Source organism: Juglans regia, chromosome 11, assembly GCF_001411555.2.
Source record: "Juglans regia cultivar Chandler chromosome 11, Walnut 2.0, whole genome shotgun sequence".
In the NCBI taxonomy this organism is placed as follows: domain Eukaryota; kingdom Viridiplantae; phylum Streptophyta; class Magnoliopsida; order Fagales; family Juglandaceae; genus Juglans; species Juglans regia.
Window position 1 is genome coordinate 23,617,104 of NC_049911.1, and position 20,768 is coordinate 23,637,871.

At 37.1% G+C, this 20,768-nt stretch overlaps 2 protein-coding genes across 2 annotated transcripts; both read right to left on the reverse strand.

The window, feature by feature from the left end:
- Window positions 1-2,742: 2,742 nt before the first annotated feature.
- LOC118343795 lies at window positions 2,743-4,108 on the reverse strand. Its single transcript, XM_035682575.1, has 2 exons — window positions 3,737-4,108; window positions 2,743-3,237 (listed from the first exon to the last, which is right to left on the reverse strand). Exons 1-2 carry the CDS (start codon window positions 4,106-4,108, stop codon window positions 2,743-2,745), a joined length of 867 nt encoding a protein of 288 aa, XP_035538468.1.
- Window positions 4,109-6,159: 2,051 nt separating this feature from the next.
- LOC108992134 (bidirectional sugar transporter NEC1-like) lies at window positions 6,160-8,181 on the reverse strand. The gene is made up of 6 exons (XM_018966600.2): window positions 8,025-8,181; window positions 7,891-7,927; window positions 7,573-7,783; window positions 7,293-7,454; window positions 6,870-6,989; window positions 6,160-6,721 (listed from the first exon to the last, which is right to left on the reverse strand). The coding sequence occupies exons 1-6, from the start codon at window positions 8,077-8,079 to the stop codon at window positions 6,422-6,424; spliced, it is 885 nt and encodes a 294-aa protein (XP_018822145.1). The 5' UTR covers window positions 8,080-8,181; the 3' UTR covers window positions 6,160-6,421.
- Between the last annotated feature and the right edge of the window lie 12,587 nt (window positions 8,182-20,768).

Sequence of the window (20,768 nt, forward strand, 5' to 3'; positions counted from 1 at the left end):
ACCTACACACGATACTCTTCCAAAAAAATATAGTGATGGTCTTTTTTGTTATAGTTGTGAGAGACTCTGCTTCCACCCATTTAGTGAAGTAGGCTATTGCGATGACTAGACTAGATTTGGATAGTAAAAATAATTGAGAAGTGTTGAGAATATTTGTGAATATTAGTGAAAAAGTAATAAAAAAATAATAATATAATATTTAATAGTAGTAAAATATAGATGAAAAATAGTGAATAGTAAAAAAATAGGTGAAAAGTAATAATAAAGTAAAAAATAGTAGTGAGAGTGTTTTATCCCACCTTTCCGTGGCGGAAAGGGACCGACTAGATTAATCCCCCATTTGGCAAATGGCTATGGGGCCATAATAGAGAGCCGTTTCTCAGGCAGACCGTGTGGAATGAAAGCCTAGACCTGGTATTGAATGCACTTTTTTACAAACTATTTGGCATCTTTTAAGGCGTTGGGCCAATAGTAGCCCACCCTGATGGCTTTTCTTGCTAAAGCCTTTCCACCTGAATGGTTTTCGCAGATGCCTTCATGTATTTCTACCAAATCATATTGCGCTTCCTCGGGCGAGATGCACCTTAGCAGATGGGTGGCGGAACCCTTCTTGTACAGGATTCCATCAACTTTAACGAATCGCGTTGCATTCACTGTAACTTTCCTTGTTGCCTTCTTCCCCTCCGGAAGTTTACCAGTCTTTAGGTATTCCGATATTTCCTTTGCCCACTCTAGCCTTGAGGGTGCGACGTGGTTCACTTGTGCTCTGATTGCTGGGATCTCTATCACCCTCCTTTCTACTTCCCAAGGCAAGTCCGTGTCATCCCTTGTAGAGGCTACTTTGGCTAGCCTATCCGCTATTGTATTTTCTGTCCTTGGTACTTGCTCAAGACTAAAATAAGTGAGTTGGTCGCAAATTTCTAGCACCCGATTTATGTACTTTTTCAGTCTTTTCCCTTTTGTGGCGTAAACCCCAATTACTTGGTTTACTACTATTTGACAGTCAGCTTTGACTTCGATCTCGTTGGCGCCTAGAGTCTTCGCAATTGAGACTCCTGATATTAGGGCCTCATAATTGGCGTAATTATTGGTGGTCTTGAAAGTAGGCATGGCCATGTAGTAGTGCTCCTGACCTGCCTCGTCAACGATGTAGATCCTTATACCTCCTTCCTTCTGGCAGGCGGATCCATCAACAAACACTACCCAGGCTTGCCCCTTTATTGCATTTCTGGGCACATAGTCGATATCAAACTCGTTGAGCTCCATCGACCATGTGGCCAATCTTTCTGAACTGTTCGGCTTTTGTAGTATTCTGCCGAAAGGGTGCTCTGTCAATACTTTTATTGGGTGAGCCTAAAAATATGGTCGTAATCTCCTGACGGCTGTCACTAGTGCAAATGCCAACATTTCCATCCATGGGTACTTGATCTCGGCACCTCTTAGCGTACGGCACGTATAATATACTGGCGCCTGTGTTGTTTCCTCTTCTTTGATTAAGACCACTGACATGGCATGGTGGGAAACCGCCAGGTACACATATAAAATGTCTCCTTGATTGGGCAATTTTAATAGGGGCGGGTTGACCAGATATTGCTCTAGCTCCTGGAAGGCTTTGTTGCATTCCTCATTTCATGGGTGTGCTTTTCGCAAGACCCTAAAGAAAGGAAGACACTTGTTTGTTGACCTTGATACGAATCTATTCAAGGCAGCTACTCTACCTGCCAGCCGTTGGGCGTTGTTAATGCTTTTTCGAGGCGTCATATTTAAGATGGCGTCGATCTTTTCGGTGTTTTCCTCAATACCTCTCTCTAAGACAATAAAGCCCAAAAACTTTCCCAAGTTAATCCTGAATGCGCACTTCGCCGGATTCAACTTCATCATGTATTTGCGTAGCACCACAAAGGATTCTCTAAGGCCTGCTAGGTGCGGTAGGTTCCTTGCTCTTCATTAGTAAGTTGTTGACGTACACTTCCATAGTCTTCCCAATTTGATGCTTGAACATCCGATTGACCAGCCTTTGATAGGTTGCCCCAGCGTTCTTCAAGCTAAAAGGCATCACTCGGTAACAACAAAGGCCTCTGTCGGTGATGAATGCCATTTTCTCCTCATCTGCCTTATTCATTTGGATTTGATTGTACCCCGAATACGCATCCATGAAGCTCAACACTTGTGTGTCCTGTCGTGGCATTTATAATGATATCGATTCGTGACAGTGGAAAACTGTCTTTGAGGCAGGTTTTGTTGAGGTCAGTAAAGTCTACACAAATTCTCCATTTCCCGTTAGTGTTTTTGACTCGTACTACGTTGGATAACCATTCTGGATAGTATATTTCCTTTATAAACCCCGCCGCTAAGAAATGGTCTATCTCTTCAACTATGGTTGTGCACTTCTCCGTACTTAACGATCTTCTCTTTTGGCGTACCTTTTTGGCCTCTAGGTTGACGCACAACTTGTGTTCTATGACGGTGTTGTCAATCCCTGACATATCTTCGTGGCTCCAGGCGAACACATCTTGATGTTCGATCAGCAACTATTTCAATGGCTCCCTGTGTTGTTGTGGGAGCCTCGTCCTGACCCTTGTCGTGGTGTTTGGGCATTCTGGTTGTAAAGTTAGTATTTTTAGCGGTTCATTTGCTTTGACCTACATCAAGTTTCTCTCATCTCTGGATTCTATGTCCTGGCCGACTTCTACCAAGGGCGGGGGTGGTGACCTTTTGTTCAGACTGTCCTCTGCGCACATGCTAGGCGCCCTCTGCCTTCAGCTCCTGAACATAACATTTCCGCGCAAGGAGTTGTTCTCCACGAACCTCATCGATGCCTGTTTCTGTTTGGAATTTCATCTTTAAGTGGTAGATAGGGGTGACTATCTTTAAGTCGTTCAGGGTTGGTCTACCTAATATGGCATTGTAAGACGACGGAGCTTTGACCACCAAAAAATCCGTCATTGTGGTAACTATGTGGGCACCTTGGACAACTACGACTGGTAGCGCGATGGCACCCATGGGTTGGAAAGCTTTTCCTGAGAACCCATTCAGGGGAGATGGTGAAGGGCACAACCTATCAGGGTTAATGCCTATTCTAATGAAAGTATCCCAAAATAAGATGTTGATTGAGCTCCCGTTGTCAACTAGGACCTGCCTGGTCGTGTAGTTGCCTATTAGGAGGGTGACAACCAAGGCGTCGTCGTGGGGGAACATGACTTGAAATACCCCAATAGAATGTCCAAACCACATGGTCTATATTCCAAAAAGACTAGTCAATGATACAATTGGAGCACTGTTGGGATCTTATAAAGAGCAATAACTTCTTCTTCCCAAATAATGTGGGATCCTATACACCACCTACTCTTATCCATATCATATGGGGTATCACAATCTACCCCCCTCAAATTCCTGACGTCCTCGTCGGGCCTGTCCATTGTAGGTGGCATGGCTCAAGTCTCGCATTTCTGGTTGAGATATGCTTTGATACCATTTGTAACGCCCCAATAAAAGACCCAAATTACATGGCCTATACTCCATAAGGACTAGTCGATGATACAATTGGAGCCTTGTTGGAACCTTTTAAAGAGCAGGAACTTCTCATTCTCAAGCAATGTGGGATCCCATACACCATCTACCCTTATCCATATCATATGGGGTATCACATGACCCCTTAACAGTCTTCATCTCTGAATGAGATGGTAGGGGTGGTATTTAGTCTGAGGTGTTTTGGAGGCTTATATGCCATATACACCTCGTGATACCTTGCTTTGCGAGCATGAGCTTTTTTGCTGGACACTGTTGCACCCCCACCGGTGAACCCTCTTGCTATCGTGCGGATTTCCCCAAAAGGAGCTTGGTCTCGATCATGTGGCTGAGGGGTGTTGTGTCTCTGTTCTTTCTCTCTCTCTCTCTTTGGTTTTTGTCGTTTGGGACTTCTACTTCGTCTGGGTTCACGTTGACGACCTTCTCTTCTCATAGGCTTGAGATACTCAGCCAACATTTGTTCAAGCTCCCTACTTCCTGCTAGGCTGGCAACCCTATTTTTCAACATTGAACAGTCTTCTGTCCAATGAGTGTCTGACTGGTGGTACTTACAAAACGCTGCCCTCTCGCCGGTGGGCATGCTTCCTCCCTTGCCACCTGGTCGTTTTCTTATACACTTAGATTATTGTGGATGAGGCGGTGTCTTTGTTCTTGTCAATTGGAGTATCGTTCAAGCCTCCCATCTTGATGACCTTGCCCGGTCTTTTTGTCTTTGGCGCCATTTGAGTTCCTTGTCTCCGACTTTGCGCTTCCTGTTTTCAAGGCTCCAAAAGAGCTTGCAACGTGTCCTCAGTATTGATAAAGTCATATGCCTTATCCATGAACTCCTTCAAGGTGGAGGGGTTCCTCTTGGCTAGCTCAATCATGAATGGGCTTCGAGGCCATATGCTCCCCAGGAGGAGGGTAGCTAGTGTGATCTTTTCATCTTGATCATCTGTGGTCAACTTCTTCCTGTTGAAGCGGGTTAGATATGCTTCCAGGCTCTCTCATTTTCTTTGTTTGATGGTGAGCAGATAGGTGGCTGGTCTTTAGCGCCTCCTTCTCATCATGAATTGTGGTAGGAACTGCCTAGCTAACTCCAAACTGCTAATGGATCCTGGATGCAAAGTCTCGAACCAACCTCGTGCTATTCCCTTTAACATTAACGAGAAAGCCCGAAAAGCCACCTCTCCGAGAAAGCCGTGGAGACTCATGTGCACTTTGAAGTTCTCTAGGTGATTTATAGGGTTTTGCGACCCATCATACATGTTGATCTAAGAAACCTTAAACTTGGGTGAGAGGAGTACTGTCATTACTTCCTCGATGTAGGGAAGGTCAGTTCGGTTAAGTAGCTGTTCCACGGAAGAGGACCCTACCATCCTTCTTGCCATCTCCTCATACTTGTTAACGATATTACGCAGTTCGTCATGTAACCTCTTCTTTTCCAGCACTTCATTGTTCATGCCTTATGCACTGTGTGCATCTCCTTCCACTTGCCCATACTGGACAGGTGGTGTGGTGGTGTTCTGCGGCTTCAACTTTTAATGCTCCTTCTATAACTGCTCTACTATCTTCACAACCTTTTTTAACTTCTCCTCGGCTTCTGTGGAAGCCTGAAAGCCAGAAGGAAACTGTGGATTATTTTATTTTGACGATGTAGAAGATGCGCTCACTTGTTACAAGGCATATGCAAGGCGAATGGATTTGCCATTTGAACAAATCATACTCGATTATCAAATGTGGATATATCATTAGTTGGTGTTGAATATATTTGTTGAAGGGAAGGGTTTTGTCGTCAAAGTTATAAGATGAAAGAAAGATCAATTCTCGAGCCAGCTGAAATAAGAATTGGATGTAAAACATGCATTGACAAGTGTAAAAAAGGAGGGGAATAGGTGGATTGTAACCAAGTTTACAAATGAACATAACAACGAGCTTCTTACTCTAAACGACGAGTTTTCTTCGTAGACATAGAGGGGTTAACAAAAGTTTAGAAAAAACTCATCGAAACACTAAATGAGTTTGGAGTATCGACAAGAAAAATAATATTCGTGCAAAGTAAGGAATCCAGTGGTGACTATAAGGTTAGATGTATTGGGAAGGATGTAGAAAACTATTTGGGCGTAAACCCTTCATTCATGATGTTTCCATGCAGTGCTTTCACTTGAGCAATTAAAGAGAGGTCATATTTCTGCTTTTATTTAAGAAACTAAAGGAAAGTAGATGTGTAATATTTCTATTCGTTACTGTGCAACCCAACTTTACACCAACTCCGGATAGAAGAAGAACTGTTTTATTTAATTAAACTAAAAGCTGAAATATCGTATATGTCCGTATTTTGTTTTCTATAGCTTTTTGGTATTGATTGGTAGATGAAGAGTCTTGAGTGATTGATATGGACAAGTAATAAACTGAATGCAATTTCTCATTTTAGATCTCATTGTAACCGACAAATTAAAGGGAATTGTGATTAATAGCCATGAAATTCATATAATATTAATTGGCAATTGATCATATTGAGTTCGTCTTTTGGTTGATCATTTTAGTTTCATCCTTCGAATTTCTTCAAAGAAACTATTAATTATTATTAGTTGATGATGAAGAAGTTGATCTAAGTTTCAACACAAATGCAAAAAATGGAATACTAAATTAAGTGTATATGATCATGTCTATTTATCTGCAACAAATACACCCGCATGCATGCATTAATTTATTCCTATTTATTGGGCTACACCAATATTAATGAAACTCTTTTAAGGAAAAAACCAAACAACAACGCTGTTATTTTTCCTTGTGTCGATCCAACTCCTTCTCAAGAGCACTAGCTAGATCAAGCTACCTCTTGCTTTCCTCAATCTGCATCTGATCATCATCTCCTTTGACGTACAAGACATGCTGCATGTTCGTCTTTGTCTCATTTATTATTGGATTCATGATCACTTGGCTCAATAGGAGGTGCAGTAGTACCGGCTCCTGACCCTCCAATAATACTAATATTCTGTGTTGTGTCTTCCGTTTGAATATGGATAATAATCTCAGTTGTCTGTGTTGTGCTCAACTGGAGCTCATGTTCATTTGCTGTAGTAGCAGGGCCACTTGGTACATCTAATTGGATGTTCATTTCTGGAAAGATTAGATCTTTCGGCCTATCCATGTAAATGATGTACAGTATCATCTGAGCCATCCCGAATATGAAACCTAGTATGTTTGGTGTCTGAAAACAGAACAAAAAGGCCGGTCGATCGCATAAACTTGTAAAGATTATAAGCAGTATACAATTAAATATATTAATTTTATATTTGCTTAGTTTTAATAATTTCTAGCTACAAAGGGGGATTGATCCGGAAATACTCGAACTTTACCGCTATGAAGAGATCCTTTATTAATAGACCATAGGAGAACCACATCGTAGCACAGATTGTCAAGAAGAATGATAGTGAAAATGGCATGAATTCCACGCTCTTTGTTTGTATAACCAGCCTCTGAAAATGGAAAAAAAAAAAAAAAACAGAGAATTACTTACCCAATAAAATGTAAACCTAGCTAGGGTCAACAATCTAAGTCTAATAATTATAAAATAATGTTATTACAAGTCTAAAATGTACAAGTCTTTGTACAAGCTGACTCTTGTAAAAAATTGAACTTTACTTAAAAAAAAGTGAATTTTTCACACTTTTTATAGTGATGTCTATTTTTTTAATAAAAGACGGGCATGACGCACGAGACTTGTATATTTAGAGTTTGTATATATGATTTTAGATCAACGTGCGAAAACAATGAATTACCATGACACTGAGAGGAGCAGCAAAAACACAAACAGAACAAATCGCACAAGTCCATCCAACAGCTGTGAGCCGCAGAGAACCTTCTCGAATGAGGGATGTGCAGAGTATGATCAAGCCCAAAAGCACTACGTTAAACAAGATAAGCAGCTTTGCGGTATATATCTGCGGAAAAAGCAAAAGATTTTGATTTATCAAGTTAATAAAATAAACTAGCTGCATGCAACTAATTATTAATTAAAAAGAAAATAGATTAAGAAAGATTAAATTGTAAGTACGTTACCCTAGCTCTCCCTGGTGCATATATCATGAACAAGACAAGGTAAATGGATTCAATGGCACAGCCGATGGAGTTGATGTTGATGAGCATAAATGCATTCTTCTTCAGGAAGGCATAGTAAAGCGTCAGCATCGCGCTAAATAGTGCTACTGAATAAGGCAGCGATTGGAATCCTTGTGTTGATTTTTTCCTGTATATCCTGTAAAAGGTTGGCCTGGCAGACAAATTAAATAGCAAACGATTAAAATGGAAACTAATGATTCGATTGGCTTCATAGCTGAAAAATGCATATACATTTGGAGAGTAAATATTATAACTTACACCGGGGCTAGATATACGAGGAATGACACGATGTTACCTGCATACAATGAGATACCAAAAATGACATGAGACCTTGAAATTAGTATATAAGAACTCGAGATGTTTAGAACGGGAGAAAAAGGGGCTATACGTACCAAGAAGGCCGAAAACGAAAGACATCACGTGATGATCAACATGGATCGTTGCCATTCTTGCTTGGAAGCCAACCCTTTTGGTTCTTGACCAGGGTGTCCGGCAGGGGATCGATCAGCTAGGCTAGCTGTGGATCAGGCCGGCACCACGTACGTACAAAATATCAGCTAGCTGCTTGTCATGAGTCTTGGTATTGGGTGCGTACGTATTTATAGGTATGAGATGGAAAGGTTTAGAAGATGGTGGACGCCAAGAGATGATCAGTTGCTTTTGGGTACAAATATTATTTGGTTTTTTGAGCTGTTAAGCAAAAACTATGATAAGATAATTTTATGGGGGTAGAAGTAGATCATCATGATGAGCTGGGAAGCTCATTAATGATTAATTATGGCCATTTTTGGAGCGTTTTATTTCTGGCATTCATTGGTTCTCCGAAACCTATCGATCTTGAAGTTTCATCACTAGCTAGCCACTTTTGGTAGCCATTTTACCAAATGGGCCTCTCTAGCCGAACCCTACACGCTATTATAAGCTGCTGTATATGTTACCAAAAAACATGTCAATTTGCTACCAATTATTCTTAAACTTGTGTAGGAAAACTGGAAAGTATTGGTCATGTGCATGCTTTCCACGAGATTTACTAATAAGTGATCGGGAGGTATTTGATCTTTTGAGTTTGCTTAAAAACATATATATAATACACATGATGCATGCAGCTTCGAAAAGGGTCATGAAGTTATTAACGATAAAATTAACTACCGAACCGGCCAATCACTTGAGCTGTACGTCGACGTTTGATCTCTTCATAAGAGAGACGCAGGCGCAATTGATATGGCTTAATTTGGAAAGAGATCATGAGAGAGCGGGTGGAGCCACATTTGGTGACGTGAAGCAACTGATCATGATTGTATAGTAGTAAAGATGGAGGGAGGAAGAGTAATGGAGTCCAACGGAGTCTGTTCAATATACGTACGTAGGTGTTCAATCCCAAATTCCTTAATTTTCTAAAAGATCAAGTACGTACTGGCCTGGCCTGGTTGCAATTAGCACGTACGTGAGATCATATGTGAGAGCCCACCAGCTATCTAGCCGTTACATGATTTAAACGGTTTATTTCAACCAATACACCACCCCTGCCTACGCTATCTGCCTTTTATATATATATATATATATGCTTCCAGCTTCCTTCCTTCCTTCAATTGGCTTTTAATTAATTTGCTCCTCTTGCATCTTACTCATCATCATGCATATAAATATATATATATTTCAATAATATTAATGGGCAGTGGTACTAGTACTACTCTTTAATTTGTTCTATCTGCATCCTTGCATTTAATGAATGCGTGCATGATATAATTATTATATGCTTCCAAGGATATTAATTAGTACTAATGATCACCTGTGTATATATATATATAATCGATTAATCCAATTAATGTCTGAAATTAGCAAAGGTAGAATCTGTTTTTCCAGTTCAATTCCCATTAATTCATGATCATCTTAATTAATTAATTAAGTGCCAATCATGAAATTAAAGCACTTTACATATGCATGTGCATGTGGAGTGACGTGGTTCCTATATATAGTGATCATCTAGAGTTTGGAGAGCAAAAATTACTCCTTAATTTAAACAACATATATATCTGAGATTGCTTGTTAGGTACGTAAAGTCGCCCATTTAACTTAATATTACTGATCAATGCATGCCCATTGATTAACTAACTAGTCGATCTTTGTAATTTTGAGGGTTTAATTAAATTATTAAGGGTTAATATTGCGAAATATATTATTATTGTATAACAAGTCTAGTAGTTGATCTTATATATATTAATTAGAGTACTGGCCGGCGCACATATAATAATATAGATGGATATTTATTCCAAAACACAAACGTCACACACACGTATAATTATAAGAGTTTTGCTACAAATCAACAATTGTTCACATCACACATCCCGGCCCACATATGATGTGGAAATTTATTTTCTTGTTTTTTGTTTATTTTTCATAGAGTATGAAGGTGTTTTTCACCGAGTGTAGGAGTCTTTTTCATAACATGTGGAGTGATAAATAGTGACTGATGAAAATAATTTTTCTAATTATAAAGATCAGTGATAGAGATAAAGACAACTACTCATAAAAAGTGAAATCTCTTGATCATACAAATAAAATATTAATTGTTACATCTCTTGATGAAAGAGTGTCAATATATACTCATATATAACACTGATGAACGAGTCCTTACAAATATGTGTATTCCATTTATGAAAGCAGCGAATAATGATAATGATGAGATGGATAGATCACTAGAAGATCCTAATTAGTTTTAAGATCCAGATGTGTTAATTATCTTAATTTCTAGCTATAGCTACTTGATATTAATTAATTCCTTTAATATTTACATGAACAAGTCATAATTGATCATGTCACGCAATTGTACTCTTTACAATATATTCTGCTGCATATTGGCCCTTAAAATTTCTTACAATTATCATATATATCTATTCTTATATATATATAAATCAGGCCATGGCAGTTGATCAATCAATATATACTCATCTAGATTCTAGACCCAAGCAATACGCTATATATATATAACATCTTGAAAGACGATGATCAGCGCCGTCCATCTCTACTGCTAATATCTTCCCTAGCTAGCTTCATGGATCAGACGAATGAAATGATATTTGTAATTAATATAGAATTTGCAAGTGTCCCGCACTTAATTCTTTAATATATATATATATATATAGAATTTACATGAAAATTTTAATTTTTTTAATAATAAATTTATTTAAAAAAAAAAAAATACACGTGACTTGCAACTTATGACTATATCTATGATTAATTATTCGTTCCAAATATCTCATTTTGATATATTTTCTTAAAGTTTATAAGACAATGTTCTTTTAATAAGTGTCTATGTTTTCAGTCCCAGTGCATGCATTCATTATATGGCGCCTCCGGTATGCTCAATGATGAAAAAGAAGCTAGAGTACGTAGTACTACTCGTACTGAGTCTACTGACGTTGCATCATTAATCTTCCGTTAGAATGCGTACGTATAGTTAATGATTGTTTCATTGCTGTATCTGTTTGGTCTCCTTAATTTCTCTCAAATCCTTGGCATCTCAACCCTTTGATCAACCTTGGGATATATATATATAAGTACTACGAGACATGGACCATGTTGCTATGTCTACATTAATATTAGATCATTTGAAAATCCGTTTATTGAAGATTTAAACACAAAAGCTCAAATTGGTTCGTTGGTTAATCCTCCTAATACGGTACCGTTAAAATAAAACTCAACATTGACGGAGTCTCTAAGGGCAACCTCGGATCTGCTGGTTGTGGTGAGATTCTTTGTGATCACTATTGTCACTTCATACATGGCATTTCTATTTATTTAGAATTTCTACAAATGTTTTTGCATAACTTTCTGCTGTCAAAGCTGCATGCCCTCTCTTTATGTTACCAACTATGAATTAGATGCTTTGTTGGTAGTTAACTGGTGTATATAAAAAAAATGAAAAGCCATTAATCTTGCTGGTATGTGGGTTTTCGGGAAGATATACATGAGTTTAACAAATTTCTAAGATTTAATATTGAGCATATATATATATATAGAGAGAGAGAGAGAGAAGATATTGGAATGGTAGATGGTTTAGTTAACCTTGGAGAAACATGTATTACTTCTTTTTCTTTTACTTCACATGAATAGTACTATCTCGACAACTGTATGAAATCTTTGTTATTGATAAATGCTGGTTCGCCAAATTTTAGATGCATGTAAAGAGTTAAACTATAATTATTTTCTAACTTTATTATATATTTCTCTTAATTGTACAAGAAATCTTAATTAACCTATTAAATACATTAAATTAAGTAACAAAATTTAATCCATAAAAATTATAAAAATCGATGGGCTTCATCAAAATTGCGCTGCCCATGCATGGCATCACAATTTCTCTTGCTCTTTTTTTTTTGGATAAATAATATATTGGTTTTTAGACTTAGAAATAATTAAAATATTTAGTATTAAGTAAAAAATAATGCAAACTATTGTTATTGTTCAATGTGTTGGTTCGGTTGTCAATATTTAAATAAAAATGTGCTATGAATTGAAATAATGCATGCCTTTTGGGGAGAGAAAATCTATTCGTCAGCCTTAATTTTAACACACCAACAATACCTGCCATGCTAGCATGGTGGAAAAGACCAAAAAATCCACACTTTAAGAAATGAAAAACTGCCCGAAAGGCTACTCCCCATCCCCCTTCTCGTACATGCTTTCCCTCCCCGTGGCCTCTTTGTTGGCACGAAGTGTTTCCCCCTTCCCACATACACCACATGAAATTGGTGGTTTTTTATTTTTTAAACGAGCGTTTTAGACGTTTTAGAGAGATCCTAAATAGTAAATACCCAAATCTGATGTGGGTGGCTTTTGAATTTTTTTTTTCCCTCCCCCTTCTTCCTCCGCCATTGTCTGGGACCGTCGACGAGAACGATCGACCGATGAGAACCTAGCCACAACCGATCCACCTCATTCAACTCGCATCCATGTTCAACCTCACACGGTTTTATTTTTTTGTCTTTTTTATTCCTAAATTTTTTTTCCTGTTGTTCTTATGTCCTGTAATCTCTTTCTTAGGCCCTGAAATCTCTTTCTTATGCCCTGTTTTCTATTTTTATTTCAACTCACACAGGCATTCAGCTCACGTCCATGATTGAAGACGAATGATGGTTATAGGCTTCCAGATCAGTATTTGTTGTTCGATTCTACATGGGGCTCTCATTTGAGAGAATTATTGCCCTCTATCAACTCAAACTTCCAAAGAAAATCGAAGCACCAAAAATCACAGTAGATAAAGTTTTTTTTTTTTTTTTTGCTTTTTTTTTTGTCTACTTTCTATTGAATTTTATTAACTGTGACGTCTTTGACTTATTACTCGGTGCATATTTTGTTTAGCTTTTTTGTTTTCCCCCTTTTGTATAATCATCATGTAAAATGTAAGCATTGGAATTGGCTATTGCAAGTTCATTACATTAATTTTCACGCTTTTGTTTATATATTTGATAAGTTTCATTTCTCAATTTGTTTGGGAACTTGGGACTTGGGGTGTTAGCGTAGGGTAATTTGTTTTAATGCGCTGTGTAAGAGTGGGGACTAATTTTTTTTTTTTTGGATTCAAGTCCAAAATTGAATGATCATAGTTGTATGTAGAATATTAGTTTGAGTTGGGTACCATGTTTTTTTTTTTTAGTTGGGTAACAATTTAATTTCCATATCTCCAGTTTGCTTCTAAATTTAGATTTTTTGAAATGCATTCTTGGATTTTTGTTGCTCTAAGAGTGGGAACTTCTGAGAGGACAACACAAAGTTAAAAATCAAAGCAGTGAACTTCTGAGAGTTGATGAAGTATGAGAAAATTGCATTCAAAGCCAATTAGGTTGCACATATGAAGGAGTAAGTAGAGGCAGAGAGGTATAAGAGTCCAATATAATAAATCATGTTGTCACCAACTATAAGCACTCCAAGAGAGAAGTAGATCAAGGCAAGTTTTGTAATTGTGGGTGGGGCCAAAAAAGTTGAAGTATTTAGTCACGATGCTTTTAAAATGAAGTATTTAAATTCTGGATTTAAGTTGAAGATTTATATTTAACCATCATGCTTTAGCATACTCAATTGTGGAATGATTTATGCCTTTCTGTTTAGTAACTTTGTTCTAAAAACTCAGTTGAATAACGGAATGGACAAAGTGGAAAATGAAACACCACCTATGCCTTCTACATCGATTTCATCGACTCAGGTATGAAACATATTGGTCATTTGGAAATGTCGTTGTGTCCAAGATTGCCAATTAGTAAATGTATTTTTTGTTTGTGTATTATAGGGATATTATGGTCCAGGAAACACATACTACCCACCATTTATCATGCCTCAAAATGCATATCCAAGTCCATATACATGAGCCTGGGGTAGCCAGGTAGATTCTTTTTAAACTTTTTTAGTTTTTTTTTTTCTTATATGCATTTGAGACGTTTTAACACTGTGCCTAACTACAGCTTCCGTCGATGCCACATTTTGGACCAACGATTCCCTACCCCCAGTTGAGTAATCCGGAGGAGTCCACACGAGTTCAACATACCTACCAAGTATATTCGTTTTAAACTTTTTTAGTTTTTTTTTTCTTATATGCATTGAATTTATTTGAACATCGTGCCTCATTACAGCCTCCATCAATGACATCGTTGAGTAATCCGGAGGAGTCAACAAGATCTAAAAAGACTCCCCAACTAGCAAGTGAATCATCAACTTTGTCATTGCCATTGGATGCTGAAAGTTAAAAGAATTTTGGAGATACATTACACACGACTGATTTGAGTTGTCACCTAACTAACAATATTAGACTTTCAACCCAATTAGTAAACATCTAGTGTTATAATATAAATTCTAATATGAAACATACACTCTCATTTTTAGAAACTTCGTCGAACATAAATAAAGAGGTAGAGGCCGAGGGAACTAATGAAGTATCGGATGGTGATGAACGAGTTAAAAAGCAAAAACCTTGTATGGTGTTCGCCACTAATAAAGAGCTTCTAACATATTATAAGCGATATGCCAAGCAACAAGGTTTTGGTGTTATCACACAAAGGATGAAGAGAGATGCATATGGGAAAGCGAAGTATGTGACAATTGGGTATGCACGTGGCAGCAAGTACCATCTGAGTCATAGTAATATCTCGAAGACACGACCAACAATTAAAACGGACTGTAAGGCAAAGATAAATGCTCACTTAGACAAAAAGGGTGTATGGGTTTTGACCACTGTTGAGAATTTTCACAATCTTAGTACTATCAGCCCACAAAAATCTAGATTTTCTAGAAGTCACAAGTGTTTAGATGAATATAGTAGTCAAAGAATGCTAAATTTGAATGACAAAGTAGCTATTCAAATGATCAACAATTTTGGAGCACTTGTTGTTGATGCGGGGGAAGTGGGGTTAGAGAATCTTGAATTTCAAAAGAAAGATTGTTGAAATTTTATTGACAAAGTCATATGCTTGAGGCTGGGTAAATGAGGTGGCGAAACACTTAGTGATTACTTTAAGAGGACGAGGAAGATGAATGATGGCTTTGTTTCTGTGATGGATGTGAATGACGAGTCGCGACTTAGAAATGTGTTCTGGGCTGACACACATAGTTGAGCCGTGTATGAGTATTTCAGAGATGCGATCACCTTCGATACGACATACCTAACAAATATGTACGATATGTCTTTTGCTCCATTTGTTAGGGTAAGCCATCATGGCAAGTCCATACTGTCAGGGGCTGGCTTGATTTCAAGCGATAGCACAAGTACTTTTGTGTGATTGTTCAAAGCATGGTTGGACTGTATGAATGGTTGGGCTCCAAAAGCAATCATAACAGACCAAGACCGGGCAATGAAGAGTGCTATTTCGATGGTATTCCCAGAAACTCGCTATAGATATTGTCTATGACATATAATGCGAAAACTGCCTGAGGAATTGGGATCCCACTCCTAATTGAATGCAGGGTTGAAGACTGCCATTCAGAGTGCCCTATATGATTTGCATACTTGCACAAAATTTGAGGACAAGTGAAGGGGAATTAATTCAGAAGTATGACCTTGGTGATAATGCATGACTGCAAGGATTGTGCACTGAGAGATCATTCTGGGTACCGGCTTACTTGAAAGGTGTATTTTGGGCATGTATAAGCACTACACAACGGTCTGAAAGAAGAAAAAAGATCTAAACGAATGTTGAAGAAAGAAAGAAAAAAAAACTAAACCAATTGTATTAATTACCAAAACGTGGTAGCTTGAAATGTAAATAGAAAAATGTTTAACAATTTGGAGGCACAAAATATACTTCTCTAAAGAAATTACCATGAGTCTCAGTGACTTGAGGTGCCTAATTATTAACCACCTTTCTCACTTTGTAGCAGAATTATTGAGGTTTGTCGAGATCAGAAAACCACAATCAATCAACACTTTTTACATGAGACAAAAATGGAAAAATGAATAAATGATATTAAGCAATAGAACAACCCAAATAAATAAATCACATATAAGTAAAATCACTCAAAAATGTGTTTCTCCTAACCACTTGTATCAACATCAACTATTGGCCAAGAATCTAATGTCATCTAGAAGCAGTAGTGCAATCCTCCATTCACAAGATGATCAAATTTAATTTACATGCAACAAATCTCCATAATTCCCAGCAATATGATTCTCACAAAAACTAAACCAAGCACACGTACAATACTAAACAAATCTCCACTGTTGCCATCAATAAGGGGTACACATACAATACCATTCTCACAAATAAAAAACGACGTTAATATCTATTGTTATACTCAAATCTTACCACATTTACAAGATCCATTTACAATTAACAGTAACACGATACATATATCATCCGAACCAACCTAGAACACACCCAGTACAAACACAAAAATATATGTGCACATCTATTCTCTACGATCTATCTTTGAACTTCACCCTCTTGTTTGTGCAGATCATTTTCTCTCTATATTAGTTTATCTTTTTTTCTCTAGACGTCATACTCGTGCAACAATTAATCATCCTCTCTCTTTCGGAATGCGTTCTCTCTTGCCAGAAATTTTTTCTCAACCAGTTGAAGTATATCTGCCCATATGAAGAATTGACAACTTGCTTCTCCCTGCATACAATTCAAGAATTTCAAACATTAAATATGACAAACTGAAAAGCAATAAAATTTATTTACAAAATAAAAATTTGGCTTACCGTCTTATACTTCGAGCAAGCATAAAATTTTCTTTGTGGATTTTTGCTTGTTTGTGAGGTCTTTAATGATGATTTCAAGTCACACCAACAACTTGGTAATTTCATTTGAAATGCATCAACTACATATGATGATGATTGACTCGATGTCATAGATGATCTAAATGAGAATCATAAATGATAGCGAAAACAATGAAAATGTCAATGCTGAAATGCATTAATATAATGGTAAACAGTTTCTCTCCATTTGTCAAAGTTAACAAATTTTTACTAAAGAAAAGTTCTCACTTTAATGTGTTATTGGCAATGCATATTGACTTGGAGTGAGGACCTAAAACATGCAGTGAATGTGAGTTAAAAAAAGGAACTTACAGATTTTTTTGAATAACATTAACCAAAAAGTAAAACTTGTTGTCTGAAGCCATATGACATGGAATACATGAGATTGGCCATGATAAAACATGAAAATACTTTTTGTCAGATTTTTAAAGCTGTTAAAGCTTTAAAACATTATTAGCAAATTGAAGGTGCATTCTTTTGGTATGCAAAATATGTGTACTCTAAGTTCTAATGGATACATTTCTCATGATTTTTCACTATGAATAGGAGAATGTATGTAACGATTCCAATTATATATATATATACGTATATATATGGGTCACTAATGAACGTAGCAGAACGTGTAGGAAATATCATATACAAGGAAAGGAAAAAGGAAAAGTCACCGAGTTTATTGATCATCTACCAGGCATGCCAGATAGTATTTGATATGATGGAGAAGGCCACTACTGGATTGCATTGACAACGGCACCATATATATTGGTTCTAATTAGTTTCCATTTAATAATTAATAGCCCAATTTTTTCATGAAGTAGTGTTTGTTTCTTGAGAAACAATATTGATGATCTATATATAGTATGTGCATAGAATCCAAAAACTTAGGATCCCTGCTTAATTTAGATCGAATCATGTGTTAGGAGGATCATCATGGAAAACACACACAAGTTTTATTCTAAATGCCGTGTACTAGGTATAAAAAATCACCTCAGAAATCATAAGTACAACCCCAACTCAGGAATCAAAAAATAGTGCAATAATAGCCTAGAAATAAAAACCCACCTCAGAAATCATAAGCACAATTGAAACTCAGAAATAATAATCATGCAATAATATAGATCTAGGGTTCTGGTTGGTGATCATACCGAACGACGGCAAAGGAGAAGCAACCTATAACAAGTGAAGTTGGAAATCTAGGATTCTTCTTCAGTCGGCACAAAGGAGAAGCATCGAGGGAAGTCTGAGTTCTTTGTTCTTTGGATGCTAAGTATCCTTTGGTCTATTAGAAAACCAGACCGCTCAACGGTCGAGAACCTCACGGTGGTGGTTGGGTGAGAGGGATTTATCAAATGTGATCTGTAACTAGGTACTTGCGGGGGAGAGCAAGATTTGAGGTGGGAAAAGATGAAACGTCCATCACTGGGGAGAGGGATTAAGACTTAGAGGGAGGGAGAGTCATTAACGAACAGGGGGAGAGGGATTTGGTGAGGATTTCTGAAGGAGAGAGGGATTCAGATTCAGAGGAAGGGAAGGCACACGAGAAATTTGTTTTAATGGACCGGACTTGAGTTAGGCTGGGTCTACCAAATTAGCCTTCGTGTGGTGTATAATCTGCAAACCAGATTAGGAGTAGATTTTCTTATACTTGAATCTTTCTCTCTCTCTACTTCTGTCTAGTAAGTGGGTCCACTGAGTTTTGTGCATTTAATTTGAGTTACATGTATAAGTTGGTTTCTGGGTGATTTTTCTTACTGGGTTTTACATCTTTGAGTTCCGTGTATCGGTTGGAGTTTGCATCTTGGTTTTTTTTTTTGTTCACTAGTTGCTAAATTCAAGGTACAAATCAAGACAAATTCATACAAAAAACTCCCAAATAAAACCAGAGGAGTAGGAAATGGCTCTCTTGTCTGCAGATCCGAAATAGCTCTAGGTTGGAAAGTTCAGCAAACTTGCTATTCAGTTTCTTCCTTTTTAATCTCACTCCTTATATTTTAGTTTTTACCTTGATACTAATTTGTAGTGGTTTCAGAGAACTTGGAGAAGACGGTTAAGAGAATACAGATTACTTGTGCTTGAATTTATGTACATTAATTAGGTATAAGAATTCTAGTGTTTTAATAAAGAGTCGCATATTTAAATTATGTGTTCATTGTGTGGAACTGTTTGTAGAGAGAAGTTTTCTACATAGACAATTGTGTGCCTTGAAGTCATAAGACTTTTTCTTGTGCTTGAATTTCTTGTGCATATAAATAACATTATCAACAAGACAATAATGGTATATGACACTAACATATTGCATTTTTTGGTCTCTCCTTAATTTAAGTAGTAATAATGTCAAATTTGAACTTCAAAAAAGGGAAGATGAAGTCTTCAAAAGAGAGTTTGAAGTTCATAAAAGGGAAGAAGAACTCATACAAATGTCAAGACTATTACAAAACCAAGAGGATGAGCTTAGAAGGCAAATGGTGGAGAAGAGGTGTTTATGACTTATTTGTACATGTACTGGATATTGATTATGATATTCATTTTCAACTACTTTGGCAACACTATGGGCCTTTCTCAAAAATGCCTTTCGCCATAATATTGTAAATGTAAAGACAATGCTAGCAACTTAGTTGTGAAGTAGGGATATTTTGTACTTGAGAATGTTTGGTTGTAAACATTACTCTCTTATATGAATATTGAATGTGGCAGTTTCAGTTTTGCCTATTATCTTCATGTGGCATTTTTGCAATATGTTGGTACACGTTTAACTGCAACGGGATAAGTTTTAGTATTTTCCTTTCCTGTATTTTTCAAACAAATTGGGTATGAATATGTTTGGATTGTTTCAATAGCTGTGTAGCTGTGTTGAAGCAAAATAGAACAATATCTTAATGAGTAGATAATGGCATACACATATGGTATTGCTTTTTATTTTGCCACTTTGGTGCAAATAGCTTTAGAAAAATGCATTGTTGAATCAAAATTAAGACATTTGATTCATGTGAGTTTGAGATTATTATTGTAATTGATAGCAAAATAAAGAATTGGGCTGTGCAAATCCTTTGCAGCTTAGACTCTGGTTGACCTCCGCTCCAAATCTGACTCTGAAAGAGTCAGAGTAGTAAGAACCGAATTGGAGTACCTCCAAAATTACATGTCAAAGTCTAAGTCGGTTTGGAGCCCAGATGAGCTCCGAACTCTGACTTCGACTTAAAAAACAAAAAACAAAAATTATGTTCTCATTTTTATTGCTTCTCTAAACAAAGAAAGAGAAATCTATATTATTTTTTACTTCTCCAAACAGTTAATGTTAGTTTCGACATCCAATCTTAACCATTGTTCCTTTACATCGATGGCTAATTTGAATATAGTGGTGACAGTACACATATAATTAATTAGTTTTTAATCTTTCTGTATTTGAGCTCCTATTCATTTTGATTCTTCAACACCGAGACTCTACTCTCTTCCCAGTCCTATTTCCTTTTACGTGTTTCTGTGTAGCATCTTACAAAGGAAGAAATGCACCGGAGGAGTTCATGTATACCATTCATCGGAATATACAGGAGTCATTTCATGACAATGCCTTTAGCAACGTCGACTATGCCATCGTTTGAAGACGACGGCCAATGGAGCCATCTCTCTCTCTCTCTCTCTCTATATATATATATATATATATATATTTATGTGTGTGGCGCTGATGCTCTGACTCCGAAAACTCCGCTTGCAGTCGGACTCGGAACCCAACTCTAGCCCTAATAAAGAAGATAATGTATTCCCAGTAAAGGAAATTGCAAATATATAGAATATTGAGAGTTACAAAAATTATAGATTTTTTTTTTCTCTTTTCTCGCTTCTCATAGACAAATTCATACATTATAGGAAAAAGAACTTCTTCTTTGCATTA

Coding starts and splice junctions, on each gene's coding strand:
- LOC108992134 (XM_018966600.2), bottom strand. CDS start 8,079: ATGGCAACGATCCATGTTGATCATCACGTGATGTCTTTCGTTTTCGGC. Junction 7,928..8,024: donor TTTCGTTTTCGGCCTTCTTG/GTACGTATAGCC, acceptor CATTGTATGCAG/GTAACATCGTGTCATTCCTC. Junction 6,722..6,869: donor TAAAGGATCTCTTCATAGCG/GTAAAGTTCGAG, acceptor TTCTGTTTTCAG/ACACCAAACATACTAGGTTT.
- LOC118343795 (XM_035682575.1), bottom strand. CDS start 4,108: ATGCCCACCGGCGAGAGGGCAGCGTTTTGTAAGTACCACCAGTCAGAC. Junction 3,238..3,736: donor GCAAAGCAAGGTATCACGAG/GTGTATATGGCA, acceptor TTTGGAATATAG/ACCATGTGGTTTGGACATTC.